General features: G+C 37.7%; 1 protein-coding gene across 1 annotated transcript; it reads right to left on the bottom strand.

The window, feature by feature from the left end:
* Window positions 1–886: 886 nt before the first annotated feature.
* LOC123256134 (zinc finger protein 383-like) lies at window positions 887–24,350 on the bottom strand. Its single transcript, XM_044684823.1, has 6 exons — window positions 24,283–24,350; window positions 11,189–11,265; window positions 10,526–10,652; window positions 9,876–9,989; window positions 2,186–3,280; window positions 887–2,101 (listed from the first exon to the last, which is right to left on the bottom strand). Exons 2-6 carry the CDS (start codon window positions 11,219–11,221, stop codon window positions 1,668–1,670), a joined length of 1,803 nt encoding a protein of 600 aa, XP_044540758.1. The 5' UTR covers window positions 11,222–11,265; window positions 24,283–24,350; the 3' UTR covers window positions 887–1,667.
* Between the last annotated feature and the right edge of the window lie 274 nt (window positions 24,351–24,624).

Raw genomic sequence — 24,624 nt, 5'->3', positions numbered from 1 at the left:
ATTCTATACTGCCTCTCAATCAATAAAGCAATAAAAAACAAAGATGTAAGTAAAATGGCAAAAATCTAGAAGTTGTCAGGAAAGATGCTTAAGGAATGGTTTTTACATTCTGTCCTATATGAAAAGTTGTGAATTTGATAAATACTTGATTTGGTCAGGAGTACCCTTAGACATTGTTAACAGATCTGTAATGTGCTCAAAATAAAGTGAGACAAAAAAGAAAAGAAACAAAAATGCTTATGGAAGTTAAATCACAAACAGGTTACACACACAGAAATTGATGCCAAAATGCTTAATAGGTTTAAATGAATTGATTATTAAGCAAATTGGCATTAGGCTAATTGGTATTAGGCAAAATGGTTTCAGGTACATTGATCAGATAGGCTGAGGTAAGACTAGGGAGGAAACATATGAAAGTGAAAGAGAATGTGGTTTTAGGCAAATTAATAATTAGGTTAATTGGCTTTAGGCAAATTGGTTTGCTTCCCTAACAACCCAGTATGTTGGCTGGTGGGAAAAGAAGAGTAAGCATTTGAGGAGAAAAAAAAGAAACAACCTAAATATCTCCTACTTACAGATTCTCATTTTCCTATCTTTCTAGTCCTTCAAATGCCTTATGGAATGAAAGATGAGTTCTTGGAGCTAAGGTGAGAAAGAAAGACACTGAATTTCCTTTCTCTTCTTTTTCTGAATGTCTTCTGGCAGGTGAGAGAAGCCCTTGGCCTATGACAATAAAAGAGGCTCATAAAGGTGCTGACCTGGAAGGGTCTGATACAAAGTTAAGTAACTGTGACACATGTCACTATTACTAATACTTTCACATACAACTGAACTTCATCTTTTACAACAGAATAACACACAAACAGAAATTTTAAACAGAATAAACTGTGGTCATTATGATGTTATTGAAAAGTTTCAAATCTTTCTCCTTGTGGCTGTCTACAAGGATAAAAGGTAAAGAACAATTAGCTAAGGAGGAAAGCTACCTAATTGAAGCTTAGAAATTGGTTAACAAATGTCCTTTAAAATATTGTGTTTAGTTAGATATAGGATTTCCCTAAAGTCACCTAATTTACCTTAGTTAATAAAGGCTTTCCAAAATATAAAACAATATTGAGATTCATGCTGAAAAATGTGAGAATTGGACCAGAAGGCTGCCCTTGGAAAGTCAGGAACTTTCATGAATATGAAGCCTATATAGTTCAAATTCATGTGTCAGCCAGCACCATACAATCATTCAGATGCAGAAAACATTAATCACATATGTAGTGTTTGAAGAGGTAAAAATAGCCTCTTACAAAGGACTAACATTAGCAGGATGTGAATCCTTTAAGTTCAATTCATGTGGTAGCTACCATACCACCATGTAGTTGCAGCATACTTAAATCACATGGGTAGCATTTTGAGAAGCAAAAGGACTTTCCTTATAAATGTTTAATTTGCAAAATGAAGGCTATTACTAAATTTACATCATGGGATTTTCTTCTCCAGAATAACTCTTGTGATGGTGAATAAGACTGAAGTGCTGGATAAAGACTTGATCACAATCATTTCTACAGTAAAGGTTCTGTGGTTCTTTTACAATATGTGGTATGTTGCCTATGTGGTTTTAATGCTGAACAATGGAAGCATGTGTCCTAAAGGTTCTCCCAAAAAGGTGTCTTCCTTCACAAGGTATCTCCAGAGTGGATTCTCTGGTGTCTAATGAGGTAAGACTTCAAAATAAAAGTTTTCTCACATTTTATGCATTCATAAGGTTTCTCTCCAGAGTGGATTCTCTGATGTTGAATGAGATTTGAAGATGCACTAAAGGTTTTTCCACATTGATTACACTCATACGGTTTTTCTCCAGTGTGAATTCTCTGATGTGTAATGAGGCTTGAACTCTGGCTGAAAGCTTTCCCACATTCATTACACACATAAGGTTTTTCTCCAGTATGAATTCTTTGATGGTGAATAAGGGATGTTCGATCACTACAGGCTTTTCCACATTCATTACACTGATATGGTTTCTCTCCAGTGTGAATTCTCTGGTGTCTAAAAAGGCATGATTTCAGAATGAAGGCTTTCCCACATTCATTACACTCATAGGGCTTTTCCCCTGTGTGAATTTTCTGATGTTTAATGAGGATTGAACTCTGACTGAAGCATTTTCCACATTCATTACACAGATAAGGTTTCTCACCAGTGTGAATTCTCTGATGGTGAATAAGGGATGTTCGGTCACTACAGGCTTTTCCACATTCATTACATTGGTAGGGTTTCTCGCCAGTGTGAAATCGCTTATGCTGGATTAGGTTTCCTTCTTGGCTGAAGGCTTTTCCACATTCAGTACACTCATAGGGTTTCTCACCAGTGTGAAGTCTTTGATGAAGAATAAAAGCAGTGCTCCGAGTGAAGGCTTTCCCACATTCAGTACACTCAAATGGTTTCTCACCTGTGTGAAGTCTCTGATGTCGAATAAGGTTACCCTTCAAGCTGAAGGCACTTCCACATTCATTACACTCAAATGGTCTCTCTCCAGTGTGAAGTCTCTGATGTCGAATAAGGTTTCCTTTTAAGCTAAAGGCTTTCCCACATTCTGTACACTGATAAGGTTTCTCTAAAGTGGGGATTTTATGGTTTTGAATAAAGGATAACTGTGTGTTAAAGGTATTTCCACAGTCATTAAATTCATAGGGTTTTTCCCCATTAAGCACTTTCTCCTTCTTGATAAGGATTGATGTCTGGTTGAAGGTTTCTTCACTGGTATCACCCTCACTGGGTTCTTCCCTGGTGTGAATTCTCTGAAGTTCAATGAGGTTTGAATTCTGAGTAAATGCTTTCCAATAAACTTTAGCTTTATAGGGCTTCTCTTCTGGTTGTTCTTTCTGATATGTAATTAGTTCTGAATTTTGTTCAAATATTTGGCCCATTTCATCACATTGCTGGGGTCTCCATTCTGGAGGAACTCTTTGATATGTTGCAGGAGGAATACTCAAATTGAGATTTTCCCTGAATTCACTACATTCCTGACCTCTTTGCAATATGAGGGGCTTCTGATGGACCATGGGTACTGGCCTGAAACCTTTCTTTTGGGAAAGTAGTGTCCTCAGGTTCCTCCCTGCAGGTGGTCCCCACATTTCCTTTAACATATTCTCATTTCCAACAGCTTCTCCAAATGTGGGTCCTTGGGGCATAACTCCTCTGAGTCTCTGCAATATTAGATTCTGGCATCTCATTTCATCAGAAATTTCTTGCTTTGGAGACAATTCCTCACTCTCAGTCTGAGTTTCACAATCTGAAACATTGAAACAAAATATAAATATTTTCTTCTTTATTTCTGAGACCAAGGACATTTTTTGGGGTATAACTAAGAAATCATATAAAAATCTTCTAGAGAGACATGTATTGGACAAATCTCAATATTAGCTTCACAGAACAGAGAGAGATATACTTTAGAGATGTGTAGGTAAGACATAGTGGCTGGCCCATCCTAGATATTTTATGAACAAGATACTCTCATCCTTGTGTCTAAATATAAACACACTCATCTGGCATTCATCAAATACATATGAATTGAAGATTTACTAGACATGAGTCTAAGGTAGGAGAAAAAAACAACTTTGGACAGGGTCAGGTCTAGAACTATAGTCAAGGCTATATGATAGCTAAAGAGGTATATGCATATCTGTGTTGGAGTAACTAATTTGAGAATATCTAAAAGGCAACTGAGGAATTGGGTTTTCACAGTTTTAGAGGCTGACAATAACCAAAGACCATTCCTCCCCATCTCTCCCCAGGCTTTTATTAATCATCCTAACCTTCTATTCACATGAACAAATCACAGATGTCTACCTGGTAAAAGAACACATCAGTACAGAACAAGAAGACCATTAGTAAAGGATGGAAGAAATGGCATCAAATTTAAATTTGCTTTTTAAAATTTCTACTTCATTCTACTCAATGGCAAGAACCATTGCTCCTGGTTCTTCTATCTGGGGTCAAAGAGAACAAATCCAATCTCTCTTCTATACAAAAGCTAAGTATGTTCCCCTTGAGTTTTCTCCTCTCTGCCTTAGACATCACCAGTTACTTCAAATGGCCTATATATGTGGTAAACTTATGGTCTCTCATTTCATCAATTTCATTAATTCTCATAATCTATACTTTCACTCCACCTAAGCTACCTTCAGGGGCAATCACATCTTAGGTCTCAGAATTTTCCCTGTCACTTCTATGAACCTTCCTCTTATAATTTTTATTGTTCCATCTCTTTCTTTATTTCTTCTAAAACTTGTTCTTTTTCTACACTGTAACTGGAGGCCTCTTAAGCTCTTCCTTTTCTACCAGTTCATCAACTCATCTCTGGCTTTACTTCCTTCATTCTCAGTCTTGACTCTCTAAGTTAACTTGTTTCTCTATGCATTCGCATCCACCTTTAATATTTTTGTCTAAACATTTATGTTGTATTAATCCTGTACTCTGAGCCACCTCCATCAGTTGCTTTTACTCCTGAATTGTTTAATGCTGTTGAATAATCTCATGAAACCATGCTGACTGGATTCCTTAAAAGAATCTCAATTGCTCTTCTCTGCTGCAGAGAATATAATCTTTATATTTTTCCCTGACTAAATCTCTATGTTATCCAAAGCAGCTGTTTGAAACTTTTCCCTTTCTTAAATCTACATTGCTATCAACTGAACCATCTCCTCTCAAGAGATGACTGCTTACCACTTTGCTGATAAAGATCAAGGCTATTCACAATATGAGCTCCCTTCTTTTCCCTTACTCCATCTTAACTTCACCTCCTATGTCTTAGGAAGAAATGACACTTTTCCTTGTAATAGCTAACTTTCCTCTACTTATACTTTTGATACCAATTACTTCCGTCTTCTTCAGGAGCTTACCCCAAGAATTGCTCCCTTACTTTTACCTTTAATTTCTTCCTGATTCCTTTATCCATAAATATTAATGAGCTCTCCCATTCTTATTTAAAAACAAAAACAAATTCTTCACATGAATCTGCCATTCCTCTTCAGGTAATCATCTACACTCTTTAGCTGCCAAATTAATAGTGTTGTCTATGCTCACTGCTTCCACTTTCACTATTTGTTCATTTCTTATGCCCTTGTAATATAGTCCTTGACAACATAACTAAAATTACTCTTTAAAAGTTATAGTTTATATATGCATCCAGGTTTGATACTCCAGGTCTATATCACCAATTGCCTACTGAACAACTCCACATGCATAACCTAAATATAGTCTTATATTACAATCCAGCAAGCCTTCATTTGTAACAGATTTTAAAAAAAGTCAGGGGAGGGAAAAAGCTCAGCAAAACCAATCAATAAAGCAACTTTAACTGACATTATATACAACATTCTATAAACTAATGCCTCTGCAATGAAGAGAAAGAGATGTATTTTCTTATTCTTCTTTGGGGTTAGGCTTAATTAACTAATGATGTCAACTTCTCTGATCAGAGAATCTGCATGTTCAAAAGGACCTTAGAAACCATCTAGTCTAACCCATCTCAAACCAAGAATTCTTTCTACAACATTCTCAAGTTATCATCTAAATCTCTGCTAGAAGATCTCTTGTGGGGGGAACAACCACATGTCTTCTGGGGTAGCCCATTCTACTTTTAGATGGCTTTAATTGTTAGAAAGGTTTCCTCAGAATGTGGCAAAATTGGGACATAAATGCATTGCTGGTGGAGTTGTGAACTGATTCAACTATTCTGGAGGGCAATTTGGAATTATGCTCAAAGGGCTATAAAAGAATGCATATCTTTTGATCCAGCAATACCACTACTAGGTCTGTATCCCAAAGAGACTTAAAAAAATGGACCTGTAAGTACAAAAATATTTATAGATGCACTTTTTGTGGTGGCAAAGAATGGAAATTAAAGAGGTGTCCCTCAACTGGGGAATGGCTGAACAAAATGTGGTATATGATGGTGATGGAATACTATTGTGCTTTAAGGAATGATGAATAGGATGATTTCAGAAAGAGCTAGAAAAACCTACATGAACTGATGCAGAGTTAAGATAAGCAGAACCCAGGAGAACATTATAAATAGTAACTGAAATATTGTAGAATGATCAATTTGATAGACTTTACTACTAACAGCAACACAATGATCCAGGACAATTCTGAGGGACTTATGGAAAAGAATGCTATCCATCTCCAGAGAAAGAGCTGTTGGAGTAGAAATGCAGATGAAAACATATGATTTATCACTTGTTTATTTGGTTATATGATTTGGAATTTTGGTTTTACAAGATTATTCACTTACAAAAATGAATAATTTGGAAATATGTTTTGAGTAATAATACATGTATAACCTAGATTGAACTGCTTGTCAACTCCAGGATGGGGGAAGAGAAGAGAGGGAGACAACATGAATCAAATTTGTTAGTAAAATAAAATAATGAAATTCCCCCCCCCCCAAAAAAAAGAGAGAGAGAGAGAGAGAGAGGATTCTTCACACTAAAACTCAATATGTCTTTTTACAACTTTCCCACATTGTTCCCAGTACTGTCCTCTGGGGTTAAAAAGAAGTCTAATCTCTTTTCTACATAACAGCCCTTTAAATACTTGAAGAATACCTCTCCACCAACTCTTCTCTTTTTCAGGATAAATATCCCCTAGTTGCTTCAACTAGTTCTCAAAAGGCATATTATTCTCCAGCCCTCTCTTCAGCATTGTCACTCTTTTGAGGGAGTATATACTTCAGTTTGTCTCTGTCCTTAAAATATGGTGTCTAAGACTGAACCCAATATTTCAGAAATAATAGGACTAGTGAAGAGAGTACAGAAGGACTATTTATATTACTTATCTACCGCCATTGGCTTCTGAAACTGTTGAGTGAATACCCCCTTTCCTTCTGGATACCATTTCCTGTCAGTTTCTTTAATACTGCTCTCTCTTGGTATCTCCTAATACCTTTCTGAGAACCTTTGTAAGATCTTCATTAATTTCTTTAAAATGAATATCCAAGGATTAACTCTTTGCCTATCCTCCACTCCTAATGGGTTTAATTATCTCTAAGATGATGACTCTCTATATATCTAGGTTTGATACTCCAGGTCTATATCACCAATTGCCTGCTGAACAACTCCACATGCATAACCTAATGGCAACTCAGATTGAACATTTCCAAAACTGTGCTCATCTTCTTCCCTTAGCCTGCCTTTTTTCCAAATTTCTCTATCTGCTTAGGGAACTACTATCTTCCTACTCTATAAAGATCCATAGTCTCAGTGTCATCCTTGACTTTTTTCTTTCTTTGATCCTCTCTTTATCCAATCGATGTCAAAATTCTGTCAAACCCACCTCTTTTGGCATCTCTCAAACCTGCACCCTTCTTTTAACTCACATGACCATCACTCTAGTGCAAGCTCTCATCACTTTTTTGCTTGGGTTATTACCTGACCTAAACACACATACACAATTGCAAAGAGATTAAATACATTCTCATTTTATCCTATTAGTAGCTCAATGAGGAAACTAATATAAGTATAATCACTCTCAACTTTCATATGAAGAAACTGAGATTCTTAGAACTGAGGCAACTTGGTTATAGCCATATTGTTGGTGGAAAAGGGTGGGATTTGAACCCAAAGATGAGGAGGAAAGCGAGTTGGATTGTATTTGGGAGGCTACAAAACTTTTGATAATCCTAAACTAAGATTTTGTGATTATCTGCCCTTCAGAATTTTTTCATCTATAAAATGAGGAGATTCTAAGGTATCCTTCAGCTCTAAAGCTTATATGATGCTGTCTTGAGGTACTCAAAGGACTATCCCAGGGGGGGTAGGGGGGAGGGAAAAGGAATAACCATTTATATAGTTTCAATTATGTAGCAAGACTGTGCTGAGTGCTTTGACAAATATTATCTCATTTGATCCTTACAACAACCTTCTGAAGTTGGTGCTGCTATTATCTCCATTTTATAGTTGAGGAAACTAAGGCAAACAGAAGTTAAATGATTTGCCCAGGGTTACACAGCTAGTGAGGCTGGAGTTTAACTCAGATTTTCCTGACTCCAGGCCCAGCACTCTATCCATTGGGCAATTAAGGGATTAATTCTTGATCCTGCATTCTATCTTTTATCTTAAATGTTGTGTTATGTTAAAACATAATGTTGTGTTGTGTTAAATGTTGTGTTATGTTAAAACATAAAAATGTTATGTTTTTTTATTTTATTCTGTAATCACATTTGTGTTCTATATAACAAGCCTGGGCCTCTTCTCTGTTCCTGAGAGAAGATGCTTATATATGCTAAAGTTCAGTCTCCCCATCTCTGAAGTTTAGTTACCAGGGGTTAAACTTTCTCACAATGACTGCCAGTTAATGAAAAATTCTATTCTCAGTATTTTTTTTATAAAACATTATTCTCAGCAAAGTTTCCTGCAGGGTTTGTGGGGTATGCTTGGGAAGCTAGAACTACCTGACCCTGTTTCATCTTTAATAATTAACAGTATTATCTAATTCCCCAGGCCTTAGTAAATCAGTCTTTTTCAATAACTCAGGGATATAGTTAGAATCCATAAAATTCATAAAGGTATTTTTTAGAGAGAGGTGGGTGTCATCTCATCTGAAGGCTGTGCCAACTTTCTTTAAAGTAACCAGCATAATCTTTTTCCTCTAATGTTGACCAGTGATTTTTGTTCTGTTCTTTATTCTATGCAATGTAATATATCCTCAATTTAGGGTCTTTGGTTGGAGCTGTGCCATTGCCTCTCCCAACCTTTATTAGAAGGCGGCATGTCCTGTTAATAAATGATATCTTGCCCAGAGAATTGCCTCAGTTTACCCCTTTGTCAAATTTCACTCATGACTACCATCTAGCTGCCTCATAGAGAAATTAGACTTTTTGTTCATGGTCCCAGACAAAAGACTTGGGAGCAAAAAATGGAAGCTGAAGTGAGACAAATTTAAGCCTGATGTAAAGAAATATATCTTACCTATTAGACCTATTCAAATTTGAATGGGCTGCCAAGGGAGATAATCTGCTATACTTCACTGCAGAGCTTCAAAAGACTGCAAGATCACTTGGGTATATCATTGATAGGAATTCTTTGAGTATGAACTATATGCTTGCTGGAAGCAGCTAGATGGTGTGTGGATAGAATGCTGGGCCTGGAGTCAGGAAGACCCATCTTTTTGAGTTCAAATCTGACCTAGGACATTTAATAGATGTGTGACCCTGGGCAAGTCACTTAACCCCGATTGTCTCAGTTCCTTATCTGTAAAATTAGCTGGAAAAGGAAATTGCAAACCATTCCAGTATCTCTGCCAAAACTTCCCCAATCCCAAATAGTGTACTGAAGAGTTAGACACAACTGAAATGACTTAACAATTACAACAACACGTATGCTTGCTGAGATCCCTTCCAAATCTGACAATTTGATTCTGTAACATGGATTAATGAATATAAGGTCTTATATCCAGAAGGAAAGATAGACTTGAACAATGTGTAGCAAGTTTGTTCCCTATAGTTGCTAGCCAAAACATCGGGCTCAAAGTACTTAGAACGATCCATATTTCTTCTAGGATACTCCTGACCCTAGAAGGCCACAAGGAGAAGAGGGTCAGGGAATAATTCAATGTTGCTAAACTTTTTCCACCTGGGATGACATAGCAAGTAAAGGATTCCCCAAAATACAAGATATCTTAGAAGTGTGAATGAGCAGAGACTGATGAAAGTAGGGCAAACTTTCTATTGTGCAGGGATTTATGGGATATGTCTTTTTGCCAAAGCAATCTGCCATTCTATGCCCTACGAATCCAACGCTATGTGTAGCACATTGGTGAGCAAACAGGAGATGTGCAGTAAATATGTGTTCAATGACTGAGGGAAGGAAATTTCGGTTCTCACTCACCTAAGCAGCCACCTCTTACGGCTTTTTTCTCTTCAGTTTCTTGTGTGTCTAGGACCCATGGCTCTTCCCCTCGTTCTAGTTGAGATATCACATCAGGCTTTGTCACTTGGAATCCTGCTCATGGGGAAGGAAATTGGATCTAGTGGGTTGTTCTGCATACACAGACCTTTCCCAAATTCATTCTCAGTCTCTGGATATAGAGAGGCAAGTTAAGAAGTCAAAGCAATGTACATTGAGACTCTAACAAAAAGGATCTGAGCACCACTGGGAAATGTCTTAATCATCTGTCCTTCTGAGAAGTCATGGAGTATAAGTACACTGCTGATGAACACAAAGGAACAACTAGCTAATGGGTCCTGTCCACACTAGTTGGGCAGGAAATTTACACCTTTAGCCATGTCAGCATCAGACTCTGGTAAAAGTGCTGGGTATGGTTTCTAACAAGAAGTTTGGAGAAGGGAGAAAGTGTAGATTAAGGAAGTTATTCAGCTCCATTGTATTCATCAGGCCCGCTCCTTGGTACCAGGAACAGAAATACTATGTTTCTTGGCCTAGATTAGAAACTGATCCATAAACTAAAACTCAAGTAATTCTTCAGACTCTATCTTGATTTGTAAAAAAGCCAAATCTGAGTCCTAGGAAAGTCTTACCCAGTGAAACAATGTTGTCATAATTCTCCAGCATAACATCCCTGTAGAGACTCCTCTGGTCCGGGCCCAGAAGATGCCACTCCTCCTGGGTGAGATTCACGGCTACATCCACAAAAGTTACGAGGGCCTGAAACAAGAGATTCCAGCTGCAGCCCCAGAGATGGTCCCATCTGATTTAGCACTAATGAGAGCAGAGGAACCTCAGGCTAGGGGAACATTTGATGGCATAAAGGCTCTGTATCGCACCAGTGTGTATGTGATGGTGAACATGTAATGAGAAAGGACCACTGAACTAGTCAAGCAGACAGTGATGAGGTTTATTGCTTCTGCCTGCATGTTGATTAAAGGCACCAGTGTGTGTGTGTGTGTGTGTGTGTGTGTGTGTGTGTGTGTGTGTGTGTGTGTGTGTAAAACANTGTGTGTGTGTGTGTGTGTGTGTGTGTGTGTGTGTGTGTGTGTGTGTATATATATATATATATGTAAGTAAGCATATAAATGTCTACACACATTAATTATAGAAGGAAGTGTGAAATGGTGTGCAGAAACATTTGTTTGAATGTATATTAGTTATAAAGAAGTGTATGTAAAACTGAGTAAAAGCGTGTGTTTGCTTAGGTTAGGGCTGAGATGCAGCAGTGATGGGCAGCTGGCAGGAAAGCTCACCTTTGGCTCAGCTGGCATGAACCTGGATGCCATTATCTGACCTCAGCTCTCCTCTGGCTGTTCAGCAGGAACTATCACTGAAGGAAGAAAAAGAAGACCTAATAGAGAGGAGTCCTGTTCAACAATCCCCTGTGCTCCCCTCAAGGGGAGGGCAATCTTTAGGACTTGACTATTGTCTGTTTTAACTATGCATTCTAACTGTGATAGAATTATACATATGCCTACTGTAGGTCTGCCTAATTGTGAGCACTCTGAATTGTGTCTAAGATTCAGAGGTAAAAGAACATATAAGGAATGTTTTGGGGAAAAGTAAATATACTAGTTTGGTGAGAATCAAAAGTATAAGTTCATCTTGGGTTTTCTACATGGTAGGCCTTTAATACTTATTTGAGCTCTTGCATCCATCTCATCTCTCTGCCACTATCCTGGTATAGTCCTTCATTATCACTTGACCAGACTATTACAATGACTTACTAAAAGGTTCTTCTACGTTCAACCAAACCTTTTTAATACTCCAGAATAATCTTTCTTACGTGTGCAGAATTAAACCTATTACTCTTCTGTTAAAAAATCTTCAGTGGTTCCCTATTGCTTGCCAAATAAAGTTCAAATTCCTTTGCAAGGCAGTTAAGGCCCTACAAAATTTGATGCCACTCTACCTTTCTAGCCTTCTTATATTTATTATACTGTTTCATACATCTTATGGTCTTATCAAACTAGAGTGCTCTCTGCTCATCCTAAATACATGCTGCCTTTTCTTGTCTCTATGCCTATGATCTCCCTGCTCCTAGGGTCCTGAATGTCCCTTATTGGCTGCTGAATTTCTATTCAGCCTAGAAAGCCCAAGTCAAATGCCCAAGCTGTCTTTTAACCTCCAGTTGGTAAAGAGGTTCCTTCTCAACTCTCACCATTCACCTTGTTCCAATGCCTTTGTCATGGAATATATTATGGGAGTTGATAACATATAGTTTACCAGAGTAGAAAAATACTTGTGGGCAGGAACTTTGCATTTCATAGTCAGGTGGGAAGGGAGGACTGCCAGAATCATTGAATCTAGCCTAGACAGAAACATGATTCCTTTCTACAACATACCCAATTATAGATCAATTATAGAACATTTGATGGCATAAAGGCTCTGCTTCGCACTAGTGTGTATGTGATGGTGAACATGTAATGAGAAAGGACCACTGAACTAGTAAAGCAGACAGTGATGAGGTTTACTGCTTCTGCCTGCATGTTGATTAAAGGAGAGAAAGAGAACCAATTGTCTCCAAAAGCTCCTAAAGTCAATTGTGGGAGTTAGCATTTCAGTGGTTTTATTTTTAGCTGCAATGATCTTTACTCTTATCCTTGTTATTTCTCTTTCAGGTTTCCCTTGGTATGCTCTTTTGCTGCTAGTCTTTTAAATACAGACTTCGATTATGTGAATTTTCCCCGGACTCTTATTGATATAATCAACCAATAAGCATTTATTAAGTGTTTAACATGTGTTGGGAACAATGCTGGGTTGAGGATATAAAGAAAAAAATAAAAATATGGTCTCTGCTACTAGCAGTTCACATTTTAACCAGAGATGTGTGAAAAACTATGAACATGCTAAATATACAGAATGTAAATAGAAAGTGATTTCAGAAGGAAGGGACTAGTAAGCGGGGCATGTGGGTGTAAAGAACTTGGGAAAAGCCTTTTGCATAAGGTGGGATGTGAGCAGAATCTTGAAGGAAGACAGAAAAGCTGACAGGTAGAGGTAAGGAGGTAGAACATTTCAGGCATGGGGGGACTGCCAATGCAAAGGCATGAAGCTAGACATGGAATGTCATGTGTGAAGAATAGCCGAATTGGCCAGAGTAACTCTCTTCCAAATATCCCCAATATTTTCCAGATGCCCCAGACTCAAGATCTAGGTGTCATTCCCCAATCCTAACCTGCTTCCCATATCTAAGCTGTTGCCAAGGCCTATCAATTTTGCCTTTGTAGCATCTCTTGAATATGTCTTCTTCTCTTCTGACATTGCCATCCCTTTGTATAGGACCTCATCATGTCACAGCTGACCTACTGCAATAGTCTGCTGTCAGTCTGGTTGCCTCAAGTCTCTCCCCTCTCCAATTCATCCTCTATTCAGCCATTGAAGTGATTTTCCTAAAGTGTAGGTCTGACTATGTCAATAAATTCCAGTGGCTCCCTAGCATCTACAAGATCCTCTAGACCAGGGGTCGGGTATGGCTCTTTCTGCAGGAGCCATAAAGTCAATTTTTTTTTCAGGCGCTGTTACAGGAGCGCACACTGTGAGCACTGTATGGCTTTCGCGAAATTACATTTTTTAAAATGTGGCGTTTATGGCTCTCATAGCCAAAAAGGTTGCTGATCCCTGCTCTAGACAAAAGCTTTTGTTTGGTGATCAAAGCTCTTCATAACATAGGTTCCATCCCTACCTCACTCTTTCTATTTTTCTTATAGCTTATATACCTTCTCTCTACCCATACTCTTCAGTCCAGTTACACTGGCTTCCTGGTTGTTCCTCAAACAAGACTCCAGGAATTTTCACAGGCTAACTCCCATGTCTAGAATGATCTTTACCTCTTGGCTTTCTTCAAGTCCTAGCTAAAATTCCTTCTAGAGGGATACAGATATTCTCAATTCCTCTTAATTTTAAGGCCATTCCTCTACAGCTTGTATCCTATTTATCCTGAATATGGTTTGTTTGTACTCTGTTGTTTGCATGCTCCCTCCCTCATTAGATTGTGAACATCTCAAGGGCAGGGACTATCTTTTATCTTTCTTTGTATTCCAGCACTTAAGCACTGCATCTAGCACATATAAATGCTTACTGACTGATAGGCTAAATTGTAGTTTGTGGAAGTGAGTCAAGTGTAAAATAGGAAGGGGCCAGGTTATAAAGAGCTTTAAGTGCCAGGTGATTTTATTTTATTTAATATTTTATTTTCCCCGGCTACATAAAATGACAATTTTCTACATACATTTACCAAAATTATAAGATCCAAATTAACTTCCTTCCTCCCCTCCCCCATCTCTGAGATGGATTATACATGTATAATCATGCAAAACATACTTCTGTACTGGCCATTGTTGTAAGAGAATACTCAGATACACCCCCTCCCCCCAAAAAAAAACCCCAACACAAACTAAAGTAAAAAATAGTATGCTTTGACCTGCATTCCAACACCAATAGTTCTTTCTCTGAAGGTGGATAGCATTCTTTGCCAGAAGTCCTTCAGAACTGCCCTGGATCATTGTAGTGTTGAGAATAGCTAAGTCTCATAGTTGATCATTGTATAATGTTACTGTGTATAATGTTCACCTGGTTCTGCTTATTTCACTCTGCATCGGTTCATGTAGGACTTTCTGGATTTTTGTTGAAATCATCCTGCTCATCATTTCTTATAGTGCAAAAATATTCTATCACAATCACATATCAAAATTTGTTCAGCCAGGGGCAGCTGGGTAGCTCAGTGGATTGAGAGTCAGGCCTAGAGATGGGAGGTCCTAGGTTCAAATCCGGTCTCAGACACTTTCCAGCTGTGTGACCCTGGGCAAGTCGCTTGACCCCCATTGCCCACCCTTACCACTCTTCCACCAAGGAGCCAATACACAGAAGTTAAGGGTTTAAAAAAAATTTTTGTTCAGCCATTCTCCACTTGATGGGGACATCCCCATAACTTCTAATTCTTTGCCATCACAAAAAGAGCTTTTATAAATATTTTTGAACAAATAGGTTCTTCCCCTTCTTTTTATCTTTCTAGGATACAGATCTATTACTGGTATTACTCTATCAAAGGGCATGCAGTTATAGCCCTTTGGACACAGTTCCAAATTGCCCTCCAGAATGGCTGGATCAGTTCCCAACTCCACCAACAAAGCATTAGTATCCCAATTTTGCCACATCCCATCTAACATTTGTCATTTTCCTTTATTGTCATATTTGCCAGTTGATACCTCATTGTTTTAATTTGCAATTTTGAAATCAATAGTGATTTAAAATATTTTTTCACATGATTACTGATAGCTTTGATTTCTTCATCTGAAAACTGCTCATTCATATTCTCTTTTTGTCAATTGGGGAATGACTTGCCTTCTTATAAATTTGACTCAGTTCTCTAATATATTTGAGAAATGAGGCCTTTATAGATGATTTTATATTTCTCCTAGAAGTAAAAGGGAGCCACTGGAGTTTTATTAAATTGGGGTAGGATATTTATGACCTGTTCAGACAAGAACATTAGGAAAATCATAATGGAAGCTCAGTGAAAGATAAATTAGATTGGAAAAAGAACAATCAGAAAGCATTTACCATAGTCCAAGTGAAAGGTGGAGAGACTCCAAGCTAGGGTGGTGGCTAGATGAGTAGAGAGGAGACATGTGTGAGAAATGTTACAAAGGTAGAAATGACAAAATTTGGCAATAGACTGGATATGTAGGGTAAGTGTACATGAAGAGTTAAGGATAGCACCAGAGTATAGAATCTGGGTGACTAGAAGGATGGTAATACATACCATCACCAGAAATAGGAAAGTTGGAAAGAGGGGAAGTTTTTGGGGAATGATATTATGCTCTATTTTGGACATGCTGAGTGTGAGACACCTATGGGGCATTTCAGATGCCCAAAAGGTAGATTGTGATCAAGGAAAGGAGTTCAGGAGAGAAATTAGGGTTGGAATTAGGAATCTTTTGTATTGTGGTAATAATTGAACCTTTGGTAGTTAACGAAATGACTAAGCACGGGAGTATAAAGAAAAAAAGAAAAGGGTCCAGGTCAGAGGTCTGAAGGACAACCAAAATTAGTGGGCATAACCTGGATGCAGATCCAGCCAAAAAAAAAAAAAAAAAGAAAAAAGAAAAAAGGGAGTGACTGATTAGACAAAACTATTTAACATTATAGGTATTCAGTATTAAGAATTTGTGACTATGTACTACTTTGGGTGCATCCCATAAATTGTGAAATTAGTATTTATATTATCATTTGGTAATGATCTGAGGAAATCTACTAATGTTATATTTTGGATAACATACTATTTCTTTAATTGCCTATTTCATTATTTAATATACTTTTCAACTTCCATATGGGCCTTTATTCATTGTATTCTTTATTTCCTACTAACCTGATTGTCTAAAATCTGTAATTTTTATAATTACCTGTTTTCCCATGTGGATCAGTAAATAATCAATTTCTGGCTGATTTGCCTCATACATTGGAAAATGTTCTATTTTTTTTCCTTTGAATTTCCTTCAATTTTAAATAACGTAGGGCAGTGCATAAAGTACTAGACCTGGAGTTCAAGACTGGATTCAACTTTTAGTTACATGACTCTAGGGACAAGGTAGATAAATCTCAGAGCAGGAGTTCTTACATGGGCAATACAATTTATTGAGGAAATCACAGAACAATTGGTTCGTTTATATCATACTATTAACTCATAATTAAGTTTGCAGTACCTTAAAGTCCACAAATCTTCTCTAGTCAAATTATTGTCTATATTCATACTTACCTTATACTTGTAAAGGAGGTTTAAAAATGTTAATTATAAGACTTTATGCTTATCTTGATTAAATTTCATCTAAGATCCAAGCCTACTATCTAGCATTTCCAGATCTTTTTGGATCTGGACTATCATTCAATGTGTTAATTAAATCTCCAAATTTTGTATCACTTGCAAATCTGAAAAGTAGTGCTATTTATGCTTTTATTCAAGTCACTGATGAAAATTTCAACTAGTAGGGGCCTGTTCAAAGAATATGGTAAGATGAAGAAATTAAAAATATCCATAGTCATATGAAAAAATGCTCTAAATTATTACTGATTGAGAAATACAAACTAAAACAAGTCTGAGGTACTACCTCATACCTATCAGATTGGCTAAAATGACAAAAAATAGAAAATGATAAACATTGATGGGAATGTTGGAAAACTTGGATACTAATACACTGTTGCTGGAGTTATGGACTGATACAATCACTCCAGACAGCAATTTCTACCATTGCCCAAAAGGCTATAAAAACTGTATATACCCTTTCATCCAGCAATGCCACTTTTAGATATTTATTCCAAAGAGATCAAAGAAAGGGGACCTATGTGTACTCTAACTCCAAGGGACCCATGATGAAAAGTCATGGGTCATATAAGAAATTGAGGATAAAGGCATACTATTTTTCAGCTTATTTCCTTCATGAGTTTCTGTCAGAGACCAAGGAACGAAACCTAAAACCATAGAAACGAAACTTAGTGAAGGGTTTCCCGAGAAACGAAACTTATGTTAGGAATAGGAACTTATCCAACTTCATCCGGGATAGGCGTGGCAAGACCAATGGCCTGAAACCATCGGAAAATTCCTTACCCCAGCCCTAGAAGCATAGAAACTCACTCCTTGCACACAATAAACGAGCCTTGACACTATTAGACTGATTTGTCTTTCTTGCGTGCTTGGTCTCCCCTCTCTCCCCCTATGGTTTTTTCAGGTGGCTGCTTCACGGACCTTGCGGTTGTATCCGGCTGGGCCTGGATAAGTTTCTTCTTGCATGTGCAATGTGTTTTCTTTCACAACATGATGAAAATGGAAACAGGTGTTACATGATAGCACATATATAAACTATATCAGATTACTTACCATCTTGGGAAGTGGGGAGGTGGAGGGGGAGAATATGGATTGCAAAATGTCAGAAAACAAATGTTAAAAACTGTTTCTGTGTGTAATTGAGAATAAAGAAAAAAAGATGATCTGAACAACTATTAATGACTTCTTTAGGATTTGGATAGTCTTATATCTAAATTAATCTAACTATTATTATCCAGTGAAATTTCTCTATTTTTTCCACAAAATAGCTCCAAACCTTTGGTGAAGTAAACTATGTTAAAATTATCTCCCTTCTTGAATACTTCCTTACTGTGGTCTTGGGAACCACCATCCTCCTAGCAATCCATTCTCTCAAACTATGTGCCCTCCTTGACTCCCCACTTTCTCATTACCCATATCCAATCTGTTGCCAAGGCCTATAAATTTTATTTTTACAACATCTCTTGAATATGTCTCCTCTCTTTTGACACTGCTTCTACCTTAGTGCTGGCCCTCATCATCTCATACCTGGACTTCTGCATTAGCTTGCTGGTGGATCTGCCTGCTCCAAATCTCTCCTTACTCTAGTCTATCCTTCATTTAGCTGTCAAAGTGATCTCTCTAAAGAGTAAGTATGACCATTAGACAACTCAATAAACTCCAGTGGTTCTTTATTACCTCTAGGATCAAATATAAGACTCTGTTTGGTGTTTAAAGACCTTCATAACCTTGCTCCTTTTCTAGTTGTCTTACAACTGACTCCCCTTTCCACATACTCTGTGCTCTAGGTACACTGACCTTCTTACTGTTGTTCCCATAAGACAGCCCATCTCCTAACTCTGCCATTTAAGTGCCTGGTTCTATGCTTAAAATGCTCTCCTTGCCTTTGCCTTCTGGTAAAGTCAAATCTCAGCTAAAATCTCATCAGTAATAAGTCTTTCTCAGTCACTCTTAATGTTCATGTCTCCCCTCTGAGATTATCTCCAGTTTATCTGTACCTATCTTGCTTTTACATAGCTGTTGCATGTGTCTCCTCTTTTAGAGTGAGTCCCAGTTCTTAGCATAGTGCCTAGCCTATAGTATGCTTGCTGACTTGATCTGAATCTTCCCCTGATCTACTAGTCTCTGAGAAAAAGAAATGAGATTTGCTATTCTCGATGGAAGATGCTTTCTTTACTTGATATTTACTAACTATCCTTGTAAAAACTCATTTCAGAATTTTGTCAAGAAATTGAAAGGATGTTTATGGGCATATGGTTTGCAGATTCTTTATACTTCCAACTTCAAAAAAATCAAGTAAAATCTATCCTTTGGTGAGGGAGCACTTCTCCTATTCTCCATTATCTTTCAGAGATCATCATGGACAATAGTTCAGTCATCATAGCCACCAATTCTTTTAATGTCTGGGATATAGTTTTTCTGGGCCTGGAAACTTGGAACTTATCAAGTGTAAATATTCTTTTCTTTATTCTTTCCTACTTATCTTGGACTTCAAATCCCTTTTAGCCTTCTTTATTCTGCTTTTTCCAGTTTACGCAAATCAGTCTTCTTGGCAGAGAAAACAGAATAAAACATGAGTTAGTTCTCCTCTCTATCATCAACTATATTTCCTTTCATAATGAACAATGGTTCTATTACTTCTGTAATCCTCTCTGTCCCACTCCCCAATATAGCTAAAAAACAAACAAACAAAAATTCACAAACAAAACAAAAACCCATTTGTTGTTCTTAGAATCACATGCTAGCCTCAACAAATTTTAAGTGTCAGATCTCCTAACTTTATTATTAAGAGGACCATGCTAGGCTTTCATAGTTATCCTTATTATCATCTGCCCTTGCTTTTACTTTTGTGTAAATAGAATTTTGTACCCTTCAACTACATTTCCCAGAATCCTTTTCCCTTTAGCCCCATGTTATGTTCTTATGTTGTATTGATAAGGTTGTGTCTAACTCCACCCTCTCTCTCTCTTTTCTCCCTCATGTGCAGTCCAGGGAGCTTCTCTTTACTAAGGCTATCACTTTCCTCTACTTCAATTTATTATTAATAAATCTTATAAAAATATAATACTTGGAGTATTAGATATTAATTTTTAATCTTACACTTTCCATATATATTTAAAATATTTAAATTGGTTGGCTTTTGTCATCATAAAGGAAGGCTTATATGAGTTGGTGGTGGGGGGGGCATTATGTATAGAAATGGAAACAAAAGATAGTGAAAAAGTAAAAAATAGCAAAACAAACCTAAATTGCTTTATTAAGTTCCTATCTATACACCCTTATCCCCAGGATATTGGTGGAAATGGGGAGGTGTGAGTTAACCCCCCATGTCCCACAATCCTGGCCTGGTGATGCAGTCTTGGGCAACTGGGGCAATACTAGCTCCCAGGTACACTGAGTGGGGATCTAACTATCATCCTTGGAATCTGGGGTTAGAGCTCAGTTTGAGACCCTAGGGAACTGCCTTATATCTTCTTGCTTGAGGCTATTAGCTAGTTTAATCCTCTGGACTGCTTTAGAGTCATCCTGAGAACTGTTTTTCCCAGGGAGTATTTGAGTATGATTTTAGTAAAAAGGATTGTTTGTTTAAAACTACCTCTTAGTGATCCATTACTTCAGATGCAGAATACTGACGCTGATGTGAAATCTTTTTGCATTTTCACAATTTCCTTCCTGGGAGCTTTCCAAGTCTCAAAGGATGACTTTCCCTATCTGCTGTTCCCATATCTAGCCTGTAGGCCAGTTTATTGCCAGCTTGCTTTCCTCTTCTCTATCCAAAATGGAAAGGTTATTTTTCTCCTGAAGTTCCCATAATTTCTATCCCAATAACCAATTTCTTCTTATTGACAAGCACTGGATCCAGAAAACAAATTCTTCACATTTTTTCTTCTACCTTTTGAAGGATAAAATGATCACTAAGGCTATAAGGAAGTCAGCTGTTCTGTTTGCAAAAAGAGAGAACTCCAGCAAATGCTAGGATCATTGAACCTCTGAGTTCTTCTTCAATTACAAGCGATTGGGGCAGCTAAGTGGCTCAGTGGATAGACAGCCAGGCCTAGAGATGGGAGGTTCTGGTTCAAATTTGGCCTCAGACACTTCCTAGCTGTATGAATCTGGGCAAGTTACTTGATCCTAATTGCCTAACCCTTATTGATCTTCTATCTTAGAATTGATACTTCTAAGATTAAAGGTAAGGGTATTAAAATATATATATATATAGATGGATAGATAGGATTACAGAGGAAACCAATTATATTGAAATGCAGTTATTAACATATTAAAAATATATTCACTTATTCCAAATTAAGAAGCCTTGATGGAGAAAAAAAGCCAGGATGGGCCTGATGAGTCAATTAAGGACCTTATGTTTGGACCATGTAAAGATTCATTGAAGGAAACTGTTGATATTTAACTTGGAGAAAAGATGATTAAGAGAGCTACCATATGATCCTAAATATTCAAGAGGCTGGATTAGATTTATTCTGCTCAACCTATGAGAGCAGAAGTAGGAGTAATGGGTATAAGTTTCAAAAGGGCTGACATAACGTCCTAACAATTAGAGCTCTTCAAAATAGAACAGGTAACTTCAGGTGTCTTAGTCTTTTCTTCATAAAATGAGATAACAGTATTTGTACTGTCTACCTCCTATGGCTGTTGCAAGGAAAGTACTTTGCAAATCTTAATGTACTTCAGGAATGAAAGAGGAAGTAAGTCTATTGGACAGTGAGGGGACAGAGAGAAAGATTAAAAAAAATTAAAGCTCTAGCCTTAAGTTCTGCTCACCTCTAAGACTAGTAACTGTTTAGGATATGAAACTCTTTTGCAGTTAAATAGATGAGTCAACATACACTTCAGACCCACTTATTTATTTTGGCAAAGGGTTTTATGCTTTGACTTTAAAGAGCTTGATACAATAAAGTTCTGGTTGATTCTCCCTGGGAATTACTTGATATATATTTTGTCCAATGTGAGATTTGAGTCCAGATCTCCTCAGTTCTAAGTCTAGCTCTCTTTTAAACCTCTCACATGAGTGATGGGAGACTTCATTTATCTAGGCATCTGCAGCAAAGCAGAGAAATTAATCACTGCTTCTCTTGTCTTGATGATAATTTTTTATTCTTCAAAAAATAAAGGAACCAATAAAGAAAATTCCATTTCAGCTTCTGGCTCTCACCAATGAGCAGGAACTAGCTATTGAGTTGGAAATAATAAGAATATTGAGGAAAGTAATTATTAGATGATATGCTAATAAAGAAGCTGGGAATAGTATGACATGTGTAATAGTGTAACCTAGATTTTAGGGAGGACAGAATCCAAAGAATTTTATAAAATGAGTAGAATTCTGTGGACTAAAAATCTACTGGGGAAGTAAGCTTTGGGGGGATGGGAAGGGGATTTTAAGAATGAAGTACTAAGGACACAAAGATGCAAAGATTCTGATTTGAGGAAATGAAGTTGTTTGAAAAGATTGATGAGAATGCAAAGGAAAATCATCAAATAACATTTTCTAAAGTCATGACCAAAAGATGGAAGTAAGAGAACAGAGAGGAAAGAGAACAGTTATGGACAGAATATTGTGGAACATAAAAATTAAGCATTGTTAAGAGGAAGGGAAATGAGCATTTAAGTCAAGTGTACAGGGGTTTATCTTTGTTCTTAGGGCCTACTGGGAACTGTCTTTTTTTTTTAAATGAGTAGATGGGGCCTCCCAGGGAATACCCCTTTTACCTATTTTTGTATAGCTTTTTATCCCAGTGGCTCCTTATACTCATTCTGCTTTTACTCTGGAAATAGGTACTGGCAGCTGGGAATCTTTTGCTTTCTTTTCCACACTCTTTGATGAAGGTGGGCAGTGGGGAGTAGTAGTTGGACAGTGATAGAAGAGGGGCTCTCATGTTCTGAAATCTTGTAATTCTCACTAGTTAGCACTAGTCAAACATAAATTTAAAAATCTGTATTATTAATCATTCATAATGGTTTTGTATTGTCCTGGTCTGTACACCAGCTTTGTGCTGTTGTGTATTATTAATCACTTACATTGTGCTATATTTACCTTAGTTTTGAACTGTTAGGCATTATCAATCATTGATATTGGTCATCTACTGTACTATATATCCTTCCTATATTCCCATCTTTTGGCATTCCAGAAGGGTAGCAAGACATCTCCTACAGTGACAAATGATGGCAGGTGGGACAATGGGGAGAACATGGAACTTCTCTGACAGTCCAGGAGAATCCCCCAAACCTACATCCTTCTTATTCCCTTTTTGGTGTCCTCAAGTTCACCTATGACTTGTCAAAACAAAAAATACAACTCTCTCTGGATTTGGATTCACTGCCTCAATGCCCATTTTCCAAGATTCTCAGCCTATAACCTCCATAATGCCCAGGAGTAGCCTATTTTTGAAAAAAGGTAGAGATTTCCCTGGAATGGGAGGTGACACGCCTCCAGATCCTCAATAAATATACAAACAATGATCTACTCAGTGGTTCCCAAACTTTTTTGGCCTACTGCCCCCTTTCCAGAAAAAATATTACTTAGCCCCCTGGAAATTAATTAAAAAAAATTTTAATAGCAATTAATAGGAAAGATAAATACACCTGTGGCCATCATTGCTCCCCTGGACCCACCAGGGGGTGGTAGCGCCCACTTTGGGCTATTCCATCAGCACTTAGGCTGCCTCACCAGCCCTGAGGCTGTTCTACCACAAAGGGCAATTCCTTCAGCCCTTAACTCATTACATCAGCCTGTTTTAATCCTCTTTTTCCTTAAATAAGATTTTTTCATATCTGGATTGAATGGAGTTTTGGCCTCCCATTTTTGGGGTGAAACCCAGCTACAAACTTGGGTGTATTTTCTCACAACATCACCTAGTTCAAAAGACTACATACATTGTTACCTATCTGGAGTAAACTTTAGATATTCATATTCACAAAGCAATTAAATTTACATTCGATGAGACAACTGCCAAAATAGGACAGTATCAGAGACTAGACAGAAATGATACCTTTAAAAAAATATGACATAGAGGGAGGAAATGGAACAAGATAAGAATTCTGAAGTCAACTCCACAGAGAGCGAAAAAATATTAAAGGACCCTAGTTCAGCTGATTCAGGGAAGGAAAAATACAATAAGAAGTAGCTAAACACTCAGAAAATTTGTTCTCACAAGAGTCAAACCCTTAATTTTCAACTTCTTGGTGCTGAAAGGATCTAAGAAATTCTTTTTTTTTTTAAACCCTTAACTTCTGTGTATTGGTTCATAGGTGGAAGAGTGGTAAGGGTGGGCAATGGGGGTCAAGTGACTTACCCAGGGTCACACAGCTGGGAAGTGTCTGAGGCCGGATTTGAACCTAGGACCTCCTATCTCTAGGCCTGGCTCTGAATCCACTGAGCTACCCAGCTGCCCCCTGATCTAAGTAATTCTAAAAGGATACCAAATGCTCTTTATTTAATTTGAAGAGACCTGTCAACTAGGCATAGTAAGTCTGTGTTCAATGAATGAATGCAAGTTTTCTTTTGCTCACCTGTGCAATCACCTTCTCATGCTGAACTCCCTTCAGTTTGCTTCATGTCCACATGTCCAGGACCCATGCACTCACAGTTCTTCTCTTTACCATCGCTGGAAGCTCACACCAGGTTTTGAACACTGAAAATCCTGCTTGTGGGAAACAGAATGGGATGCAGTAGCTTGCCCTGGGTATCTAGAGCTGTTCAGAGATCAGTCCTAATCCCTGGTCTTCAGGGGACAGAAAGGATGAGAACAGTGTTAGGAAAGCTGATGGAAGTCCAGAGCATTCTTTGTTTGAGGCCTCAGGATTATAATCCTCAATAACCTTTCCCCTCTTAAAGTCCATGCAATCTGATTA

The sequence above is a fragment of the Gracilinanus agilis genome, chromosome 1, assembly GCF_016433145.1.
Source record: "Gracilinanus agilis isolate LMUSP501 chromosome 1, AgileGrace, whole genome shotgun sequence".
Classification (NCBI taxonomy): Eukaryota; Metazoa; Chordata; class Mammalia; order Didelphimorphia; family Didelphidae; genus Gracilinanus; species Gracilinanus agilis.
Note: the sequence above shows the minus strand (reverse complement) of the source record. Positions and strands in the feature narration are given on the sequence as shown.

Bases quoted from the DNA above. Each gene is read 5' to 3' on its own strand.
- LOC123256134 (XM_044684823.1), bottom strand. From the start codon at position 11,221: ATGGCATCCAGGTTCATGCCAGCTGAGCCAAAG. The intron at 9,990-10,525 runs GTAAGACTTTCC...CCCCATGAGCAG, and splicing joins TGACAACATTGTTTCACTGG to GATTCCAAGTGACAAAGCCT. The intron at 2,102-2,185 runs GTGAGAAACCTT...AAATTCACACAG, and splicing joins CCATCAGAGAATTCACACTG to GGGAAAAGCCCTATGAGTGT.